The 15,956-nt window shown below is 55.9% G+C and overlaps 5 protein-coding genes and 1 non-coding gene across 6 annotated transcripts, besides 1 other annotated feature; 3 read left to right on the forward strand and 3 right to left on the reverse strand.

Annotated features, from left to right (window-relative positions):
* Window positions 1–302: 302 nt before the first annotated feature.
* On the forward strand, window positions 303–1,853 carry CYME_CMS092C (hypothetical protein; the record flags this gene model as incomplete). Its single annotated transcript, XM_005538710.1, has 1 exon — window positions 303–1,853. One exon carries the CDS (start codon window positions 303–305, stop codon window positions 1,851–1,853), a length of 1,551 nt encoding a protein of 516 aa, XP_005538767.1.
* Window positions 1,854–2,304: 451 nt separating this feature from the next.
* CYME_CMS093C (hypothetical protein) lies at window positions 2,305–4,713 on the reverse strand (the record flags this gene model as incomplete). Its single annotated transcript, XM_005538711.1, has 1 exon — window positions 2,305–4,713. The coding sequence occupies one exon, from the start codon at window positions 4,711–4,713 to the stop codon at window positions 2,305–2,307; it is 2,409 nt and encodes an 802-aa protein (XP_005538768.1).
* A 203-nt stretch (window positions 4,714–4,916) lies between these two features.
* On the forward strand, window positions 4,917–6,583 carry CYME_CMS094T. Its single transcript, XR_002461650.1, has one exon. It is a non-coding gene; the product is annotated as a hypothetical transcript (transcript).
* A 329-nt stretch (window positions 6,584–6,912) lies between these two features.
* CYME_CMS095C (hypothetical protein, conserved) lies at window positions 6,913–7,476 on the reverse strand (the record flags this gene model as incomplete). Its single annotated transcript, XM_005538712.1, has 1 exon — window positions 6,913–7,476. The coding sequence occupies one exon, from the start codon at window positions 7,474–7,476 to the stop codon at window positions 6,913–6,915; it is 564 nt and encodes a 187-aa protein (XP_005538769.1).
* Window positions 7,477–10,289: 2,813 nt separating this feature from the next.
* CYME_CMS096C (sulfate adenylyltransferase) lies at window positions 10,290–11,756 on the forward strand (the record flags this gene model as incomplete). The annotated part of the gene is made up of 1 exon (XM_005538713.1): window positions 10,290–11,756. One exon carries the CDS (start codon window positions 10,290–10,292, stop codon window positions 11,754–11,756), a length of 1,467 nt encoding a protein of 488 aa, XP_005538770.1.
* A 2,538-nt stretch (window positions 11,757–14,294) lies between these two features.
* CYME_CMS097C (hypothetical protein, conserved) lies at window positions 14,295–15,881 on the reverse strand (the record flags this gene model as incomplete). Its single annotated transcript, XM_005538714.1, has 1 exon — window positions 14,295–15,881. The coding sequence occupies one exon, from the start codon at window positions 15,879–15,881 to the stop codon at window positions 14,295–14,297; it is 1,587 nt and encodes a 528-aa protein (XP_005538771.1).
* Window positions 15,874–15,956: part of a sequence feature (repetitive element) that runs on past the window's edge.

Here is a 15,956-nt window from a genome sequence, read left to right on the forward strand (position 1 = left end):
AACGCTGCGGGCGTCAGGTTCTCAAAAACTTTTGCCAGGCGCGCAGTCTGTTTTTGCGCGATTTGCTAGAGGCAACCCACTTGGCGTTGGTATCTGCTACGTTCGACCTTAAACAGTTGGCGCGACAGCTCTCGAACAAGCACTGCAACGCGGAGGCCCTTCACCGAGCCAAGGTGCTTCCGAACCTGCTGGAGGCGCCAGGAACGGACTGGCGCTCACTGCAGCACTAGGGCGATAGGGAACGTAGCGCGCCTGGCCAAAAGCCCAAACGACGGAGACGTTTTAGATCATTTCCAGAGTCTATGAACAGAGCATCCACGAATCTGACGTCTGGTGGCAACTGGTTTCAACCGGGAACCAGTGGCGCTTCCTCTGCAACTGTCCAAGCGGGACTCGCGGCACAGAACCCCGTTTGGGCGCCACCGCGCACTACTCCATGGTCCACTGGTGGAGCGACTCCGGTTACTCCCGTTGGGTCAACTGCACTGAATGCTGGCTCGTTCCCTGGAAATGTCGGACAGTCTTCCTGGGATACACAGACGAACAAGTACGCGGATGGCGCTGCCGGATTCCCGACATCGCTCTTTAGCTCCGCCAATGGAAGTGGAACTTTGGGAGCTACTCCAAACGCGACTTCTGGGACAGCGTCCGGCGCCTGGCCGTCAACTGCGGCGTCATCGGCATCGACGTCGACCCTGAAGCCAGCGACCGAGCTCGGCAACACGTCAACGTTCATGTCTTGGCCGAACAGTGCCACGACCGGGACGCAGTTCATCTCCACGGGTCAGGGGATGAATCTTAACCAGAATCCATTGAACGCTGGTACCGGAGGTGCGTTCCAGTCTGCATTCCGTACCACTGGCGGCGCTTCTGGTGCTACGACCGCGGCACCAGCACCTACGGAGCAGCGCGTTCCCGACTGGGTGAATTTTGAGGATCTGTCGCCGTTTATGCGTCAGCAGCTGCAACAGATGGAACAGCTTTGTCTGGAAATGCAACGTTTTGCAGATCATGGTGTTTCCGAGGAAAACCCACGTGCCACTACTGCGCTGCGCAAGCAACTGGCCGATGTAAACGGACAGGCAATGTCGCTACGAACTGCTCTGGCGCTTTCTAGTACACTAGTCGCTGAACTCAAAAGAGCGAAAGATGGAGCGATCCATTTTATGCAATATGTATGCGACCTGCACGAAGCTTTGCATGCAGCCCTATTCGATAACGGAACCAGAGAAAGTGGCGTCTATGGGAGCCAGCAGCTCGCTCCAGGGAGCGCAGCGCTTCCGTCGTCATCTTCTTGGTCGTCGTCGATGCCGTTGACTACGGCACGAGCCTGGTATGTTGAAAGGGACACAGCAGTGGCTCCGAGTCGAACGATCCACCTTCCGTCAAGTTTTATGGAAGCAGTTACGACGGCCTTGGAGCAGCGCGCAGCGCTCTGTGAAGAGAAGCTCACTCAAGTCACACAGCTGCTGGCAGCGATGGTGGGTTCGTCTTCGCAACCCGGGATACTGCACGCCTTGGGGATCGATGTCTCGGACGCTGCAGCTGCAAACTCGCAGCCAGAGTCTGGTTCTGGATCGGGGAGCCTGACCACCACCACCACCACCACCAACACCAACACCATTCAACGATTGCATAACACGCTCCGCAATGAGCACCTTTTGCTCATGCAACTAGCGGGCGCGGTGGCCATGCTCCACGAGCGCGTTCAAGCGCTCCGGGAATGGTTCACGCTGGTCTACCAGCAGCGTCGTCCCCGGGCACCGGATCCGCTACAGAACCCGTCGACGACGATGACGACGACGCAAGCGTCGGGGTTGGGGCAATGGCCCTTCGCCCCGATCCAGCGATGATATCATGGCTTGTGACCGGGAGCCGTTGTGGCTGGTGCGCGTTCAGGAATTGCATGTTGCTTCCAAAGGGAGCACCCACCTGCCAGAGGCGCATGGCCCTCGAAGCTCGCTTCTTGCCTTGCATCCATTGGATGTCCAGCGCATCGGATGTTGCGTGCTTCTCTTATGCCTTGACCATGGTTGCAGAAGAAAAGCCAGCAAGCGGCATACATCTCATACCGACGCGCGTGTAAGTGTGCACAATATGAGAGACGAGCGGAGAGCCTTCGCGGCGTCTACAGCAACATGAACCGCACCACTACCACCACCACCACCAGCAGCAGCAGCAGCAGCAGCAGCAGCAGCAGTAGAAGTAGTAGTAGTGTCTAGACTGTGAATGCTTCCGGATACCTGTAACAGGTTGACAGCGCTGCGGTATCCACGACGGATCCCATTCGCTTTCGAATACCACTTATAAACGTATTTGCGCACCGGCAACCGTGTCAACATCGCGAGCACCAAGCCCTAGCGATTCCAGTATTTCTTGACGAACGGTAGCGTCCCCGCAGGCGTCCAGGATGCCTCGGAGGCAGTGCCTATCCCGCGCACGTCTGACCGGGTCGAAGCCACTGAGGGACTGGACCATAGACCAGGCCTCCTGCCAGTTTCCGTCTTTCACCAGAGCGTTCGCCAGATATACAACAGCAGCTGCACGGGTTCCTAATCCAACACGGCGGCGTTCGAGATGTGCATAAAGCTGTCGCGCACGAGCCACATCCGCCTGTGCCGCGGCCATCTCCAGGATCGCCAACACCGTCGATTCGTGGAGTGATCGCTCGGTCTCTGCATATTCGCCACCATCATCAGTACGATCGCATATCCTGTACTCCTGGACGAAATCCCAGACGATGCCTGCCTGGCGGAGCGCACATCGCGCCTGGATCACGTACTCCACCGGCGGCAAGGCGTCGGGCGATATCGGAATTTCAGGGACCGGCCCGGACGCAGCGGTTCTTTCTGCCTCGCGCCCGTGCACGCTTCCCCCAGGATGCTCCTCATTCCGAGTCACGTACGCCTGCTGTAATGAATCCACGACAGCAGACCATTCTTGCATCACTGTGTTGGCCTCGCGGCAGCTGCCTGCTGAGGCAGCCGTCACATCCGCTGCGCGCTGCCGGTGAACACGCAGCGCCGCCTGTCGGATCGCCTGCAGCGCGTACATCGCCAGCTGCGTGCACCAGTGCTCGCGTGTCGGCTTCATCGAAGCGTTTCCCGCGTCCTGCGGATCCGTGCGCGATGCACACGTGTCCGCGGGATCCGTGTGTGCTGTCTGCTGCCATGCGTGCAGCATCTGCAGCAGGGGCGCGATCTGACCTGCGCTGGATAACGCGGCCGCCACCACACGTTGAACGGATAGCGGTGCGAGCCCGACCTGGGCGTCATGCATCGCAGACTGCTCTGGTGGCGCTCGTTGACGCATGTATGTCGTCGCTTGGGTATACATCGTCCAGGCAGCGTGTACGTCCCGCCGTCGCAGGCACGCTTCGATTGCGGAGCGCCAGGTGATCCAGTCTGGCTCGCAGCGTGGTGCAGCGCTCGCGGTGGCAATGCGCGTTGCCGGCGCGCGCATCATCGTGGTGATGAGCTCGAGCACGCGCTCCACTTGACCTAGGCGCGCCATCGCTTGGGCTGCAATATTGTACACAATGATGTCCAACGTCTCTCCTTTGCGTCTGGTGAGTAAATCGAAAACTACAAGGACTGCCTGATCGCAGCCGGCTCGCAGCAAGCTCGACATGATGATGGTGTATGCACCGAGGCTGTTCAGGTCGGGTCGGATGAGGCTCTCAGCTTGCTGAACGCTTGGTTTCCGTAAGAATGCCACGTGGGATGCCCAGGAGTCCTCTTTCCAGATCACTGATGCGCTGTAATCATCTACGCTTCGAGGAGCACTGAAACTGCGCAAGATGGCTATAGAGACTGCTCGGCGCAGGGTTCGTGCGTCCATCGAGTCCGATACCGCAGCCTGCGCGTACGGCTCTGTATCAATTCGTAAACTATTCGCGTTTCCTGGACTGTTTTTTCCTGGAAACTGCCCGTTGGTCAAGTGCGTGGTGTTCGCGGTGCCGCTGGAGACCACTCGATCTCCAGGATCCAAGTGTTTTCGGGCAGCGCTCGAAGCACATGTCTGAGGGAGCATCGAAACGACACTTCCCATGCCGAGTTCATGCAAGAAAGCTTCCACACGTCGCCCGTTGTTCACATCGTTGTTCAGGACACGCTGCACGCGCAAAAGGCATCGACCCAGGTGGAGCGCTTTGTTCAACGAAGGCCCTGCGGCACGCTGCTGCGCCGACGCAATGAAGAGGCGCAGTGCCTCGCGGGCTTCTTCAAGCCTTGATTCCACTGCAGATACATCCAGCAGGGTCGCTGTACACTGTTCAGGTCGTTTGTTCACTGCGTCCGCTGTCGAAGCGTTGCCTGTCGGTTCACGCGCCGAGTCAGACGCCTCCGAAGCCGTCGCCGTCATTAGATGCGTCCTAGCTTCACCTGGGTTGCGACAAGTCCATAGTCGGTAATATAGGGAAGCGTAGCTTTGCAGAGGTGGCAAATTAGGCTCTCTGATTGTACTAGGGCCGTTCTCAGTTCCGAAACTCGCGAGATACCGGGGCAGCTTCTTTTCGCGTGCGGCCGCTGCAGCGGCGGCTCTTTGTTTGGGGAACCAGTAACGCTCCAACCAGTGCTGGCGCTTTTTATCTCGTTCCTTTCGTCGAAGCTTAGAGTTCGATAGGCGCCCGCGGAACCGAACACCGCCGAGACGAGCGAAGAGCGTCGAACACAACCCCTCTTGTGAGTGGAAGGTTTGTAGAAGCCTCTGCATCCGAGCGTTCTCCAAGGGCGCTCATGCGACTTGAATCGCTGGAAGCTCGCTGCTCTGATCCACGAACTTGCACCACAAGTCCTCAGATAGCTTTTAACTTTGCTGAAAACGAAGCAAACGTCTCCAGCACGTAGACGACCGGGAGGTGATATCGACCGCTTCGAGCTGTGCGACAGCGCCCTGCAATCTCTAAGCGCCGCAACGGGTTCTGCACAGCTGCAACCTGGCAAGTCGATGTGTTTTGATGTGCAGACACGTAAAGCCTCGAGGTTTTGGCCATATTTTACGGATTCAGGAGTGATTTTCATTGTTGAACCAAGTCCTCGTACGAACAAGTCGGCAGCAGTAAGTAAATGCGCACAACAAGCTAGAGGCACCCAGGGCACCCCTTGCCGGGAAAGAACACGTATTGTGCACCGTCTAGGTCGTCTGCCCTGCCGCAGACCGTGTTGCGCTGGCTTTTCATGCTGTAACGAGGGATGCGTAGGACTAACCTTCGACTGATATCCGGGAGCCAAGTCGAAAAAGTAGGAATCGAAGCAGCGTGAACCAGCGAGTTGTTCTGGGGTTCCAGGGTCCTGCAACGAGTCGCTGCTCATCATACTGCCCCGCGTTCCCGTAATTAGCGGTCTCCATCCAGGTTCCTCAAGGCCTGAAACTCGCTGATATTTTCCGAACTCAGATCCCGGATACTTGAGGTTGAACGGTGGCGTCGGTCAGCAGATAGCTTGCGTTGAACATCATAGACGCAACCCGCGGCACAAGCGTTTGCCAGTGCGGCAGGCAGCACGTAGAGCTCCCCGTGTGCACAGTGTTCCTGGTGTCCGTACTCCTCTACATGGTGTCTGCGAGTCGCATGCGTAAGCACGCCGTCCTGAAAAGTCATGGGATGTATCGCATATCGGATGATATCTCCGTCCGGCGTGTGTGCACAGAGGGATCTTCTACGAGCACCTAACACGTGCAGTTGCAGAGAACGTTGCGTGCACCTTGGAGCGACGTATTGAAGCACGTGTATCGCTCTAGAACGTGCACTTTCTAGAGGAAGCGTGGGCTGTTTTGGAACCATGAAGCTCTAATTATGATGGTGCTGATCGACTCTGTCGAGCGACTCAGAGGTAGGCCTCGATTTCGTGCTGGAAACCTGAAACGGATGACATCCGCACGGCATCGTAATGATCCAGCTGGTCCGTGGAAGGGTACGGCAAAGCCTTTGTTGTGTCTCCGCACGACACTCGTAGCGGCGTGTTTTGTAGCCAAACCAGCACCCGCGGTGTGCTCGGCTTTCGAAGAGTCACTGGCTCTACCAGGTCTCTATCCCCAGCGTGGAGACTGGTCTAGAACTAGTGTGAATCGAAACTATCGGTGAAGGAGCTGAGTTTGCTTTCCCGGTTGCCGGCGTTCAGTACTGGAGCATCCAGGAGGACCTGCTTCGATCCAGCGATGTCACACCATTACAAACCGTTTCCTGAATATCAGCTTCGAAGCTATGTGCACCTGCCGCGAACGACTTGCGCTGGAGACCATGGTGTGCGTGATCCGCGTCCAGTTCAGCACGGAGCACCGACAAAAGCTGCCGCCACTAGCGTATGCGTTCCAGCGTCAATCATCGTCGATGACGTTCTTTTCGGAAGCATTGCAACGATAAAATAGGCTTGGCGTCGTCTGATTCGGCGCTTCCTGCAAAAGCTCATCGTCGCTTGAGGCGACCAGCATCCCGTGATGCACTGGAATCCTTGTATGCGTCACTGCAAGCACTGGACACTTCATAGGAATCCGCTTGAACAGGGTCAGCCGATTCCGCGTTCCACTGAGCTCCTGAGCAAGGTTGCGAGTCGGTTTACAGATCTCTAAAAGACGAAGCATACCAAGCCGTGGTCACAAGAGCTCTACAATACAGCAAGAATCTCCGTGGCTCCTGTCCTTCTATGCAATGATACCAAACGAAACATCGAAAAGGCCGTTGCCACGGAGCGAACGCAAAGCTGCGGCGGGCGCTCGCCACGCAAGATCCGCTCAGGTGCCTTGACTCGTTTGGAGGCGCCCTCTGACGCCTGTTCCAACTAACGGCGCTGTCCAGCCAGCATCGTTCCATCTCCATTTTTGGGTCGATCACAACTGCACGCGAGATCAGCCAGGCCTGAAGGCATGACAACCGCGTGTCCACAATAATCGTGCCCGTGTAGCCCATGGGCACGTTCAAAGGATTGCCGATTTGCAGACCGGGCACCGCGCTTTTTGCCGAAGCCAGGGATCAATGCACTGCTGATGATACTGATGAAGGCACGGTAATACTCGAATCCGTTCCTCAGGTAGAAAGAAATCTAAACAAACAACACAAACTGATGTGGTATCATCTGGTTCGGTTCGCTCCTCCTCGGACTGCAGTTTGCAACTCGATGAAGCTGGCTTGTTCGCGTCCGAGTCCGCGGTCTCGGCGGGCTTCAGGAGCGATGCCGTGTCGGTTTGTGTGGCGGCGGGTTCAGCGTGAGCCCCTGCCGTCGTCGGCTCCGTCGGTGACGCCGCTTCCGTCCGTGTTGTCAGGTTCTCATGATTGTCCATTAGTTTGGAGCGCTTGCTCTCGGATGTGGCACTTCCCCGTTGCATCCATTCCTTATACGTAAAACAAGGAAGTAGGTCTATGGCATCTTGGGGCGCCCCGTGCAAAAACTCTTGCATAGCCGCTGCACCGGAGTCCAGTTCTAGGAGCAATTCGTAGTCTTGTGGAGTGAAATCACGGTCTACGAGTGACAGGCGCTGCATGATCTGGATGTACCTTAACTCCTGGGGAGACAAGAGGTGACGCGGCGGCGTCTCCAGGGCGACACGCCAACGCCAGCCGTTCGCTTGTCGCCGTGCTGTGCGCGCTCGTCGTCGCACCGCGCTGCTGGTGCCCCAACGCCCGCTCCCAGGGCCCCTGTAGCTCGCGTAAAAACGCACAAGCGCGCCGGCCAGAAAAATGACGAGTCCCAAGAGCGCCGTCAGCTGCACGTCACGGTCTAAGAATATCGGTATAAACGAGAGCGCTGCCAGCACCAGGAAAATACCCGACACCAGCAAGCGAGCCTTTCTCACCTGATCCACGAGGAGGCTGTACTCATCTACCACGGTGCCGTGTAACGCCAGCAACGTGCAGTGGCTCTGACTCACGCCTCGCCGTCAGCTGGTGTGCGTAGCCGTTGCCGCTTAGGCCCCAACGGTTCGCCCGTGCGTTGTCCACAAAAGGTCCCCAGTCACCGCCGTTTCCAAGCTGGCCGTTCTGCCAACGATTTCGCTCTGTGCCGACATCATCCATCTTTGACGAAGGTGAAGCGATACTCCACGCTGCGCAATACAACTGCTCGCCCCGTCAGCCGCAACCTTCGGGAGACACGCACGCACACCCCCCCAACTGACGCCTACACACGCACGCTCGAACGGAATCGAGATCATCATGCGTGCCGGTGTGCGCAGCAGCAGCCGGCGCGCGATGCCTTGTCCGAATCACCCAGGCGTCAGCGACGCTTCCGCCTTCGCCGCCTGCTGATCAGCGCAAATGGCGCTTGGCAATGTGGCGAGGGGGCGGCAGCGGCGCTGTTTTTGCGCCCCTGTGCAGTAGCGCGCTCCTGCCTGGGCGCAACCGCTCAACGGATCGCGGTGTACGCCAGCGCGTGCACGATGATACGGAGCGCGCTTCTCGCCTTTCAACTCAATGACGTTCCACATCAAGGTACGTGTCGTCAAATGCTTTTCGCAGTTTGCAGCAGGTGTGTTCGAAGTATGTTCAACTAAAGCAATAAAAATTCAAGTGGGGGTTATGGGCATGGTAGTTAGGGGTTTCGGAGAGCTCTCCATGCCACGTCCGATGAAAACAAATCAAAAAAATTTTCTTCTTGCTGATCATCGGGCGAACGAAAGCAAGTGATGAAGAAGCAGAAGACGAGGAGATATGGGCGAGAAAAGGAGTTTGCCCGACGAGACAATGCCGAGGTTGTATTGATACAGAGGGCGTGAGTAAGAGGAATGCTTGCATTGTTGACTTCCGCCAGCGGCAATGTACGCGAGGAGCTTATGAAACGAGAGTTCAATGCTGGTATCAGTATAAGATGAATTGTGTTGCTGGAGACGGAACCCGAGGCGCTGACGCGAGCCGCCTTTGTAAGGTAACCTCTCAGCGTCGAAGTGTGCCTGGATAAACTGTAGCGGATACCAGGCAGTCGGTCAAAAAAGGCTGGGAGGCGTCGAAAAGTGGGTGAATAGATATACCCCCATGGTCGTGACACATTGTTCGTTGTGCTCACCACGTATGTAGATGCTGGTGCGAGCACCGTATGCTATGGCAACAGGGTAATGCTTTCCTATGAGAACGGGCCCTGGGTCCTTTGGCTCCGATGCCGTCTCGTGCATGCCCGTATGCATCGCATCACGCTCGGCAGCGTGATCGACGAGCCCGTTTGGAGCATGTCACACGTGTGTCTCGGTGCGGTATAATTTCGGAACTCTCGAATCACCGGTAGAGTCTTTATTGTACTAGAGCTCGCTTTAGCGGCACGACAGACTCGAATGCGTGACGCGTTGGCGGCCGTCAGAGCGCCACTAAGGGCTGTGGTGGCTCGGCTATCTTGCCCCGGCACATGGACATATTATTCCGTTTCCCCATCATAATCACCAGAGCCGCATGTTCCATGTCCATCCATACTGCCTGCTCAGATTGCTGCTCAACCGACTACGCTTGTATGGCATACGCATTAGGCCATCGAAGCCAATAGGCGCTTGAGACTAGAACGCAACAGCTGCAGCCATGCATAGTTGCCTCCTCGTGCGGCTGGCGCCCGCTAATGTTTGCGTTTGCGCAGTCTCATACAAGCGCGGCCTTCGTCACGTCAACAAAATGAGTCTTATTCGGCACCAGGTGGCGTAGTCGAGCGGTCTCCATCTGAGCATGCGATCGCCACGCACACCTGCAACGACCGCCGCTGTATCGATGGCGAGCTTAGTTTTCCTGGTTCAATGCATCCATCCGACACCATCTAAAACAACCAGCACCGCTGTATCGATAGCGAGCTTAGTTTTCCTGGCTCAATGCATCTATCCTACACCATCTAAAGCGATCAACACCGCTGGATCGATGGCGACTTTGGATTTCCTGGCTCAATGCATCTATCCGACACCATATATGGCGAGCAACGCCTCTGCATACCTGGAGTCTCTAGCAGTGTACACGCTTCCCTGAAGCAGGCTCATCGCGTGAGCCGGCCCCGACCAGCACCCAGTCCAGACAACGCGATCGTCGAAACGGATGATAGCTGCAGCTGTAGCAGTGGCAGTAGCAGCTGTGCGTTCGCGTAACCAGCTGCCCTATCCCGGAGCGGCCGCTCGTAGACGCGAACACACGCGCTGCCGTCGATGCCCGGCGGCGGGGCTGCGCTGGGCAGCGCGTATCGACAACGACGGACGCTTTTGTCGAGCGTCTTTAGCTATAGTGCGACTACTACTACTGTTGCTGCTGCTGCTGCCGCTGGTGGTGGTGGTGCTATCATACACAGGTTGTTGAGCTACTGGTTGAGCTTGTTGCTACGCAACGAACAGCGTTTATCATGAGAGACGCATTGTACCTCGCTTTCGTAGCGCCTTTTCTACAAAAACAGTCGACGCGTAGGTTTACCGGCTTGAAGGTCAACGGTGCGTCGTCCGCGAATCAAATGTGGACCTGGAGCCGAACCACGGGACTAGAAGGACCTTCCTGCAGAGGCCAGCAAGCCTTGCCGTTTCAAATGACAACCGCGCCTGAGACGTCCAAGGTTTCCACGCGCAGTGTTCCGGGTTGGACTGTGAGCGGGTCTACAGACGACGTCATCGAGTTACTCGTTCCTGAGGCAATGCGCCCTGAACTCGAGGCCGAAGCACGAACGTTGCCGCGCGTTGTGCTGACCGAGGAGACCGACCTGCAGTGGCTTCACGTACTGAGCGAGGGCTGGGCATCGCCCCTGCGCGGCTATATGCGCGAAGAGGAGTATCTGCAGTGCCTTCATTTCAATTGCTTGCGTTCTACGAGCGGAACTCTATACAACCAGTCTGTGGCAATTGTGCTCACGGTAGACGATGCCCAGCGACAGGCCATTGAAGCCAGCGGGCGGAACGCTATTTGCATTACATGGCACGAACGGCCTGAGGAGCCCCTTGCTATTCTCCGGAACCCAGAGTTCTACGTTCACAACAAGGAGGAGCGCTGCGCGCGACAACTCGGGACGACGCACCCCAAACATCCCTATGCAGAAGTCATCTATCGTTCAGGAAACTGGCTCGTAGGCGGTGACTTGCAAGTCCTCAAGCGCATCAAGTACAACGATGGTCTGGATGCATACCGCTTGACTCCGAAAGAACTTCGTCGTGAGTTCCACAAACGCGGTGCCGACGCTGTTTTTGTGTTTCAGCTGCGGAACCCGATCCATAATGGACACGCGCTGCTCATGACGAGCTGCCGTGAAGACCTCCTGCGTCGTGGCTACCGCAACCCGATTCTACTGGTGCACCAGATTGGTGGTCGCGTCAAGGCCGACGACGTACCGCTTCGAGAACGCATCCTACAGAACCAGGAAGTGATCGCCGAGGGCATTCTTGATCCAGAATCCACCATGCTCGGGATTTTCCCTAGTCCTATGATGTACGCAGGCCCAACCGAGGTGCAATGGCACGCCAAAGCTCGCATGAATGCAGGTTGCCAGTTTTACATCGTTGGTCGGGACCCAGCTGGGGTCAAGCACCCTGATGGCGATCGCGACCTCTACGATCCATGGCACGGGAAGAAAGTGCTCCTGAGCGCGCTCGGGCTCGAACGACTCGAGATCCTCCCGTTTCGAGTGGCGGCCTACGACAAAAAGATCGGGAAAATGGCGTTTTTCGATCCATCGAGAGCAGACGACTTTCTGTTCATCTCGGGTACTAAAATGCGGGCGTTTGCCGCACGCGGGGAATCACCACCTGACGGATTCATGGGTGTGCGTGCGTGGAAGGTGCTCGAAAACTATTACGCACAAAAACGAGAAGCGCAGGGGTCCTCTTGACAAATCAAAAGCCCTTAGAGACCTCTTGTTAGGCACTTGGCAACGCCTTTTCGAACCAACAGTTAGTATCCGCAGCTCGGGGAACGTTCATGCACGCTGTGGGTCGGATATGAGCAACGAAATAGCGCTGCTTCTGCTGCGGGTGCTTCTGCTGCGGGTGCTTCTGCTGCGGGTGCTTCTGCTGCTCCATCGTAGCCTTGCTAAGCGTCTGTGCATATGCACTCAGGGGAAAAAATTCGGCTGGCAACGTGCTCCCTCAAACGTGAATCTGCCGTCCAGAGCTTTGCTGGTCGCCTAACAGCATTAGGCAAGAATGTTGCTTTATTTGAGAGCATATCGATGGTGAGAACCCTCGACTCGACGATAGGCTCTTCAAGATGAGGTCGTCCAGCGCAACATAGCGCCATAGCGCGCACGCCAGCGTTCGTACCCGATCAGGAGTACCTCGAAAGGCCCTGGCGCTCCCCGAAAAGAATGACCGAATAACGCGTACTAGCGCTGGTTGGCCGTATCGATCGCACGGGAGTGAACCGTTTGCGTCGTAAGCCCCTGGTGCATCGCAGTCGCGAGCCTGACGGGCACAAGTCCCTTGCGAACACCGGTGGCAGATAGTCGAGGCACCAGCTCCGTCGACGAAGGCGCTAGCAGCGAAGCAGGACCAGGGGTTTCCTGGTTAAGTTCATCGGTTCTGGACCATGAAAAAGCAAAGCAGCAGGGTAAACTGGCTATCGCGGAATCCCGCCATACTTTACTCAGTGACGGCTAGGCTACCCAACGCAACATCTTTCGCCAAGACGCGGTCTCACAACGCGGTGCGCTCTGCAAGCACATCCTGCAGGTCTCGCTCCGAGTCCGTGCTTAGACTGTTATTGCACCCAAACTTTTCAGTGACTCTATCCTTAGGTGCTGAATTTACGGCAAGCATCCCCGTGACGCAGTGCGTTGCCCCCGACCGCGACACAGGCGCGGTGGCTGGCCAGTGAACAGTCAGCTAGTACCAAAACTTCGCTGAGTACTCGACATCACCCGCGTTAGAACGAAATGGTTCGGGTCGACTCGGCGAACTCACGTGTAAACAGTAGAATGTGCATTCCTTCCTACTGTCATCAACACCAGGCCTTGCGTACGTTTTCTCGTATTGCTTTCTTTTCCTCTCTCTTTCATTCCCGTCTTTAGATACGCCCGTTGGCCCGTCTCTCAAGCTCTGTTGTCAGGAGTCATAGGATGTTCGTGACAGCTTCCAACTGCCATTTTCATAGCTTGTGGCTGTTGTCGATGCATTGCATGCCATGCTGTACATAGCCATCTATGCTTCACTTGCAATTTTTACCTTATTGCGGACAGTGTCGGTGCTTCCCTCGATGCGGTTACACTCGACAGCTTTCAGATGCACCGATATATCCACAAAATCATCTGTTCTGATTACCGCCCTGTGCCGCATAAGCGTTTGCTTCAGCGCTCTCTTCATAGCCTTGATGGCTGCAGAAGTTTTTTTCAATACCCTCCTCCGTTCCCGCGCCCAATACCGTAGCGTTATATCACGAAAGCGTTCCGGGCGATCACTCGTCGAGTGTTCTGTTCGCTCTGCAGGCACACGTGCGTTGTTCCATTTGAGGAAGGATTTGTGGAACGCGATGTTGATCATGATGAAATAAGTACTGTATTGGAAATCCAGAGTGGAGATCAAGGTGAGTAACTTCGATCCGTCTATGCTCGCTTCTTGTAGAGTGCTGACGAACGCTTCACAGGAGGCAATCGCTCGGATGACTTGAGTCCGAACCCAAGACCATTCGCCATGCAAACATAAAAGACGTGTGCCTCCAGAGCATATCCGGTAGAAATTATCACGCTTCTGTCAAATAATGCTTCCACAATGGTCACAAGGAGAGGAGGATTTGTGTTTAGACCGGACTCGATAATTTGATGCGAAAGATTCAGTGCTCTTCCTGTATGACATTAAGAAGAAATCTTCAAGGAACGAGGAGCAGTCTTTTTCGCATCAATCCAGCGGCGCGAATTCCAGCGCCACGAATTGCCTCAGAAACATCGAGAACATGGCTAGAGTGTGATTTGAGCAAACTCCTCGTAATGAATGATGAAGCTTGGAGGCTTGTTCGTATCAGTTGGACGATCAAATCGGTTACACTACGAATCCTTGTTCAAATACATCGCGAGTTATTTGGATCCAGGTGGCGTAATGATGTCAACGGCAAAGAGTCAAAGAAGCGACGCCCAAAAGGTGACCCAGAATCCCCAAGCTACATATAAGTGCTATAGTCCGCATTGCAGCAAGTTGAATCTCGAGACTCTACACCTAAAAAGAGTTCGGCAAATGTCGAAATGCAAGAGCAGATCGAGTACTTCAGTGTTCCATTTCGACCCGACACGGGTGTGGAATCCATCACGCACAGCGAATGCCGCAAACCTACTCCACGCTGCACATGTAGACCGCTACCACCAACCTCAGTACGAGGCCTACGTGCGCCCTCTTTCAACGGCATATCCATAATCCGCTCAGGACGGTTTCATCCGCGCTTTCTACACGGCCTGCTCGTTTATCTCACCAAGATGATCGATGCAACTGATTCGCAGCGTCGACGTTGGTTTCTGGATGCGGCAACGTCGGCGTATGTCGTCCAGAGCGATCTGAAAATATTCCACCGGACGAGCGGAATCTAGAAACTCATCGTGATCGGCTACATCTCCGTCAACATAGTACCCGATATGACCAATGCCATTTGGTGCAAATATGTGCACGAATCCATTGGCGTCTAGTGTTATGCGCGGTGAACGGCCCACTGCATGTAGTGGATGACTCGGGCGTTCACTGGCGGAGGCGCCGTTAGTAACAGGTAGCATACGAGTGACCGAAGCGTGTGGTGCATTCGCAACCTGATAAGGAACACGCGCATCATGCTCTAGTCGCTCGGGTGATGGTAGTGGTGATGCGGCTGGTTGCGCAGTGAACGAGGCCCAGTCCGGCTCTATCTGCTCTACAACAGCAAGTGCACCAACAAAGTGCCGATGGAAATGCAAGCGGCAAGCAGCACTCCTATCCCAGTGCGGTTCGTGTGCCTCCCGCTCTGGATCTGGGTCTTGCACCGTGAAAAGACGGTAGAAATAGTCAAAGCCGCGGGCCATGATACCACCACCGCGGCACGGATGCGGAAGCGACAGACAGTGACCCAGTTCATGCAGCATCGCGCCAATTGTTGTGGAGGCCAAGGCCCAGCGTTCACCGCGACCGGCGCTATCATCGAAGAAGTTAATTGAGTCTACGCGTCTCCGATCACTAAAGCGCTTTGGCACTTCTGAGAGCGTCTGTGGCCATGCGTACATACCACTGGAGCCAAAGAGCGCTAACGTGCCTCCACCAAGTGCTGTGTGTCCATACACACGGCCTGTGCTCGCATCTTTTGACGTGAAAGACATGACAGCCACGTCGATACACTGCTGGCGGTTAGATATGTTCGAGAGCTCCTCAGCAATCATACCCCAGAGCGCGTCACCCGAAAGTGCATGCAGCTCGGCTCGTGTCCGCGACAGACGCCTTACATGAACAGGTACATCATAGGCGCAGTGAATCTCTTCGATATTCCCTGGCAACGGAGTCGCACACGCAGCGCTCATACGTTCAATGCAAAAGCTCAAATGACCGAGGCCTTGCTCATGAAGCAACTCTGCGGCAGCTGTTTGCATGAGTCGTAACGCTAACGCGAAACGGCGCACGGCGCTCGCAAGCATACAGTCTTCGTCGGGCGGAGCTTGGAAACGCACCTCCACGGCGTCTCGCGGCACGACGTAGACTGCTCGGACTACATAGTCCCAGGGGACGTCCAGATAGTGAACGCGAAACTGCAGTTTCGCTGGCCCGCTCAGCGGACCCGCAGCGACAAGGTTTACCCCTGGTTGCAGCCAGACTAACGCTCGAAACCTACCATCGCAGTTGCGCACAGGCCAAGGCGTTCGTTGCTGTTCAGCAACCAAACTACCTGGTTGAGCATTTGCCAAGTAAACGACGACGCACGTGAGGTGCTCATTGAGCGGCACCTGACCGCATATCAGAAGCAACGGAAACGTTACAGCTTCGTCTGGTCGGAGGTTCTCAACCCGCCATCGCACCATTCACGCCGTTCGAAAGTCGAACGACGCGAACGGTGTACAGTAGTGGCGGCAACCGCGCCCTAGACGAAACGTATA

Source organism: Cyanidioschyzon merolae, chromosome 19 (genome assembly GCF_000091205.1).
Source record: "Cyanidioschyzon merolae strain 10D DNA, chromosome 19, complete genome".
Classification (NCBI taxonomy): domain Eukaryota; phylum Rhodophyta; class Bangiophyceae; order Cyanidiales; family Cyanidiaceae; genus Cyanidioschyzon; species Cyanidioschyzon merolae.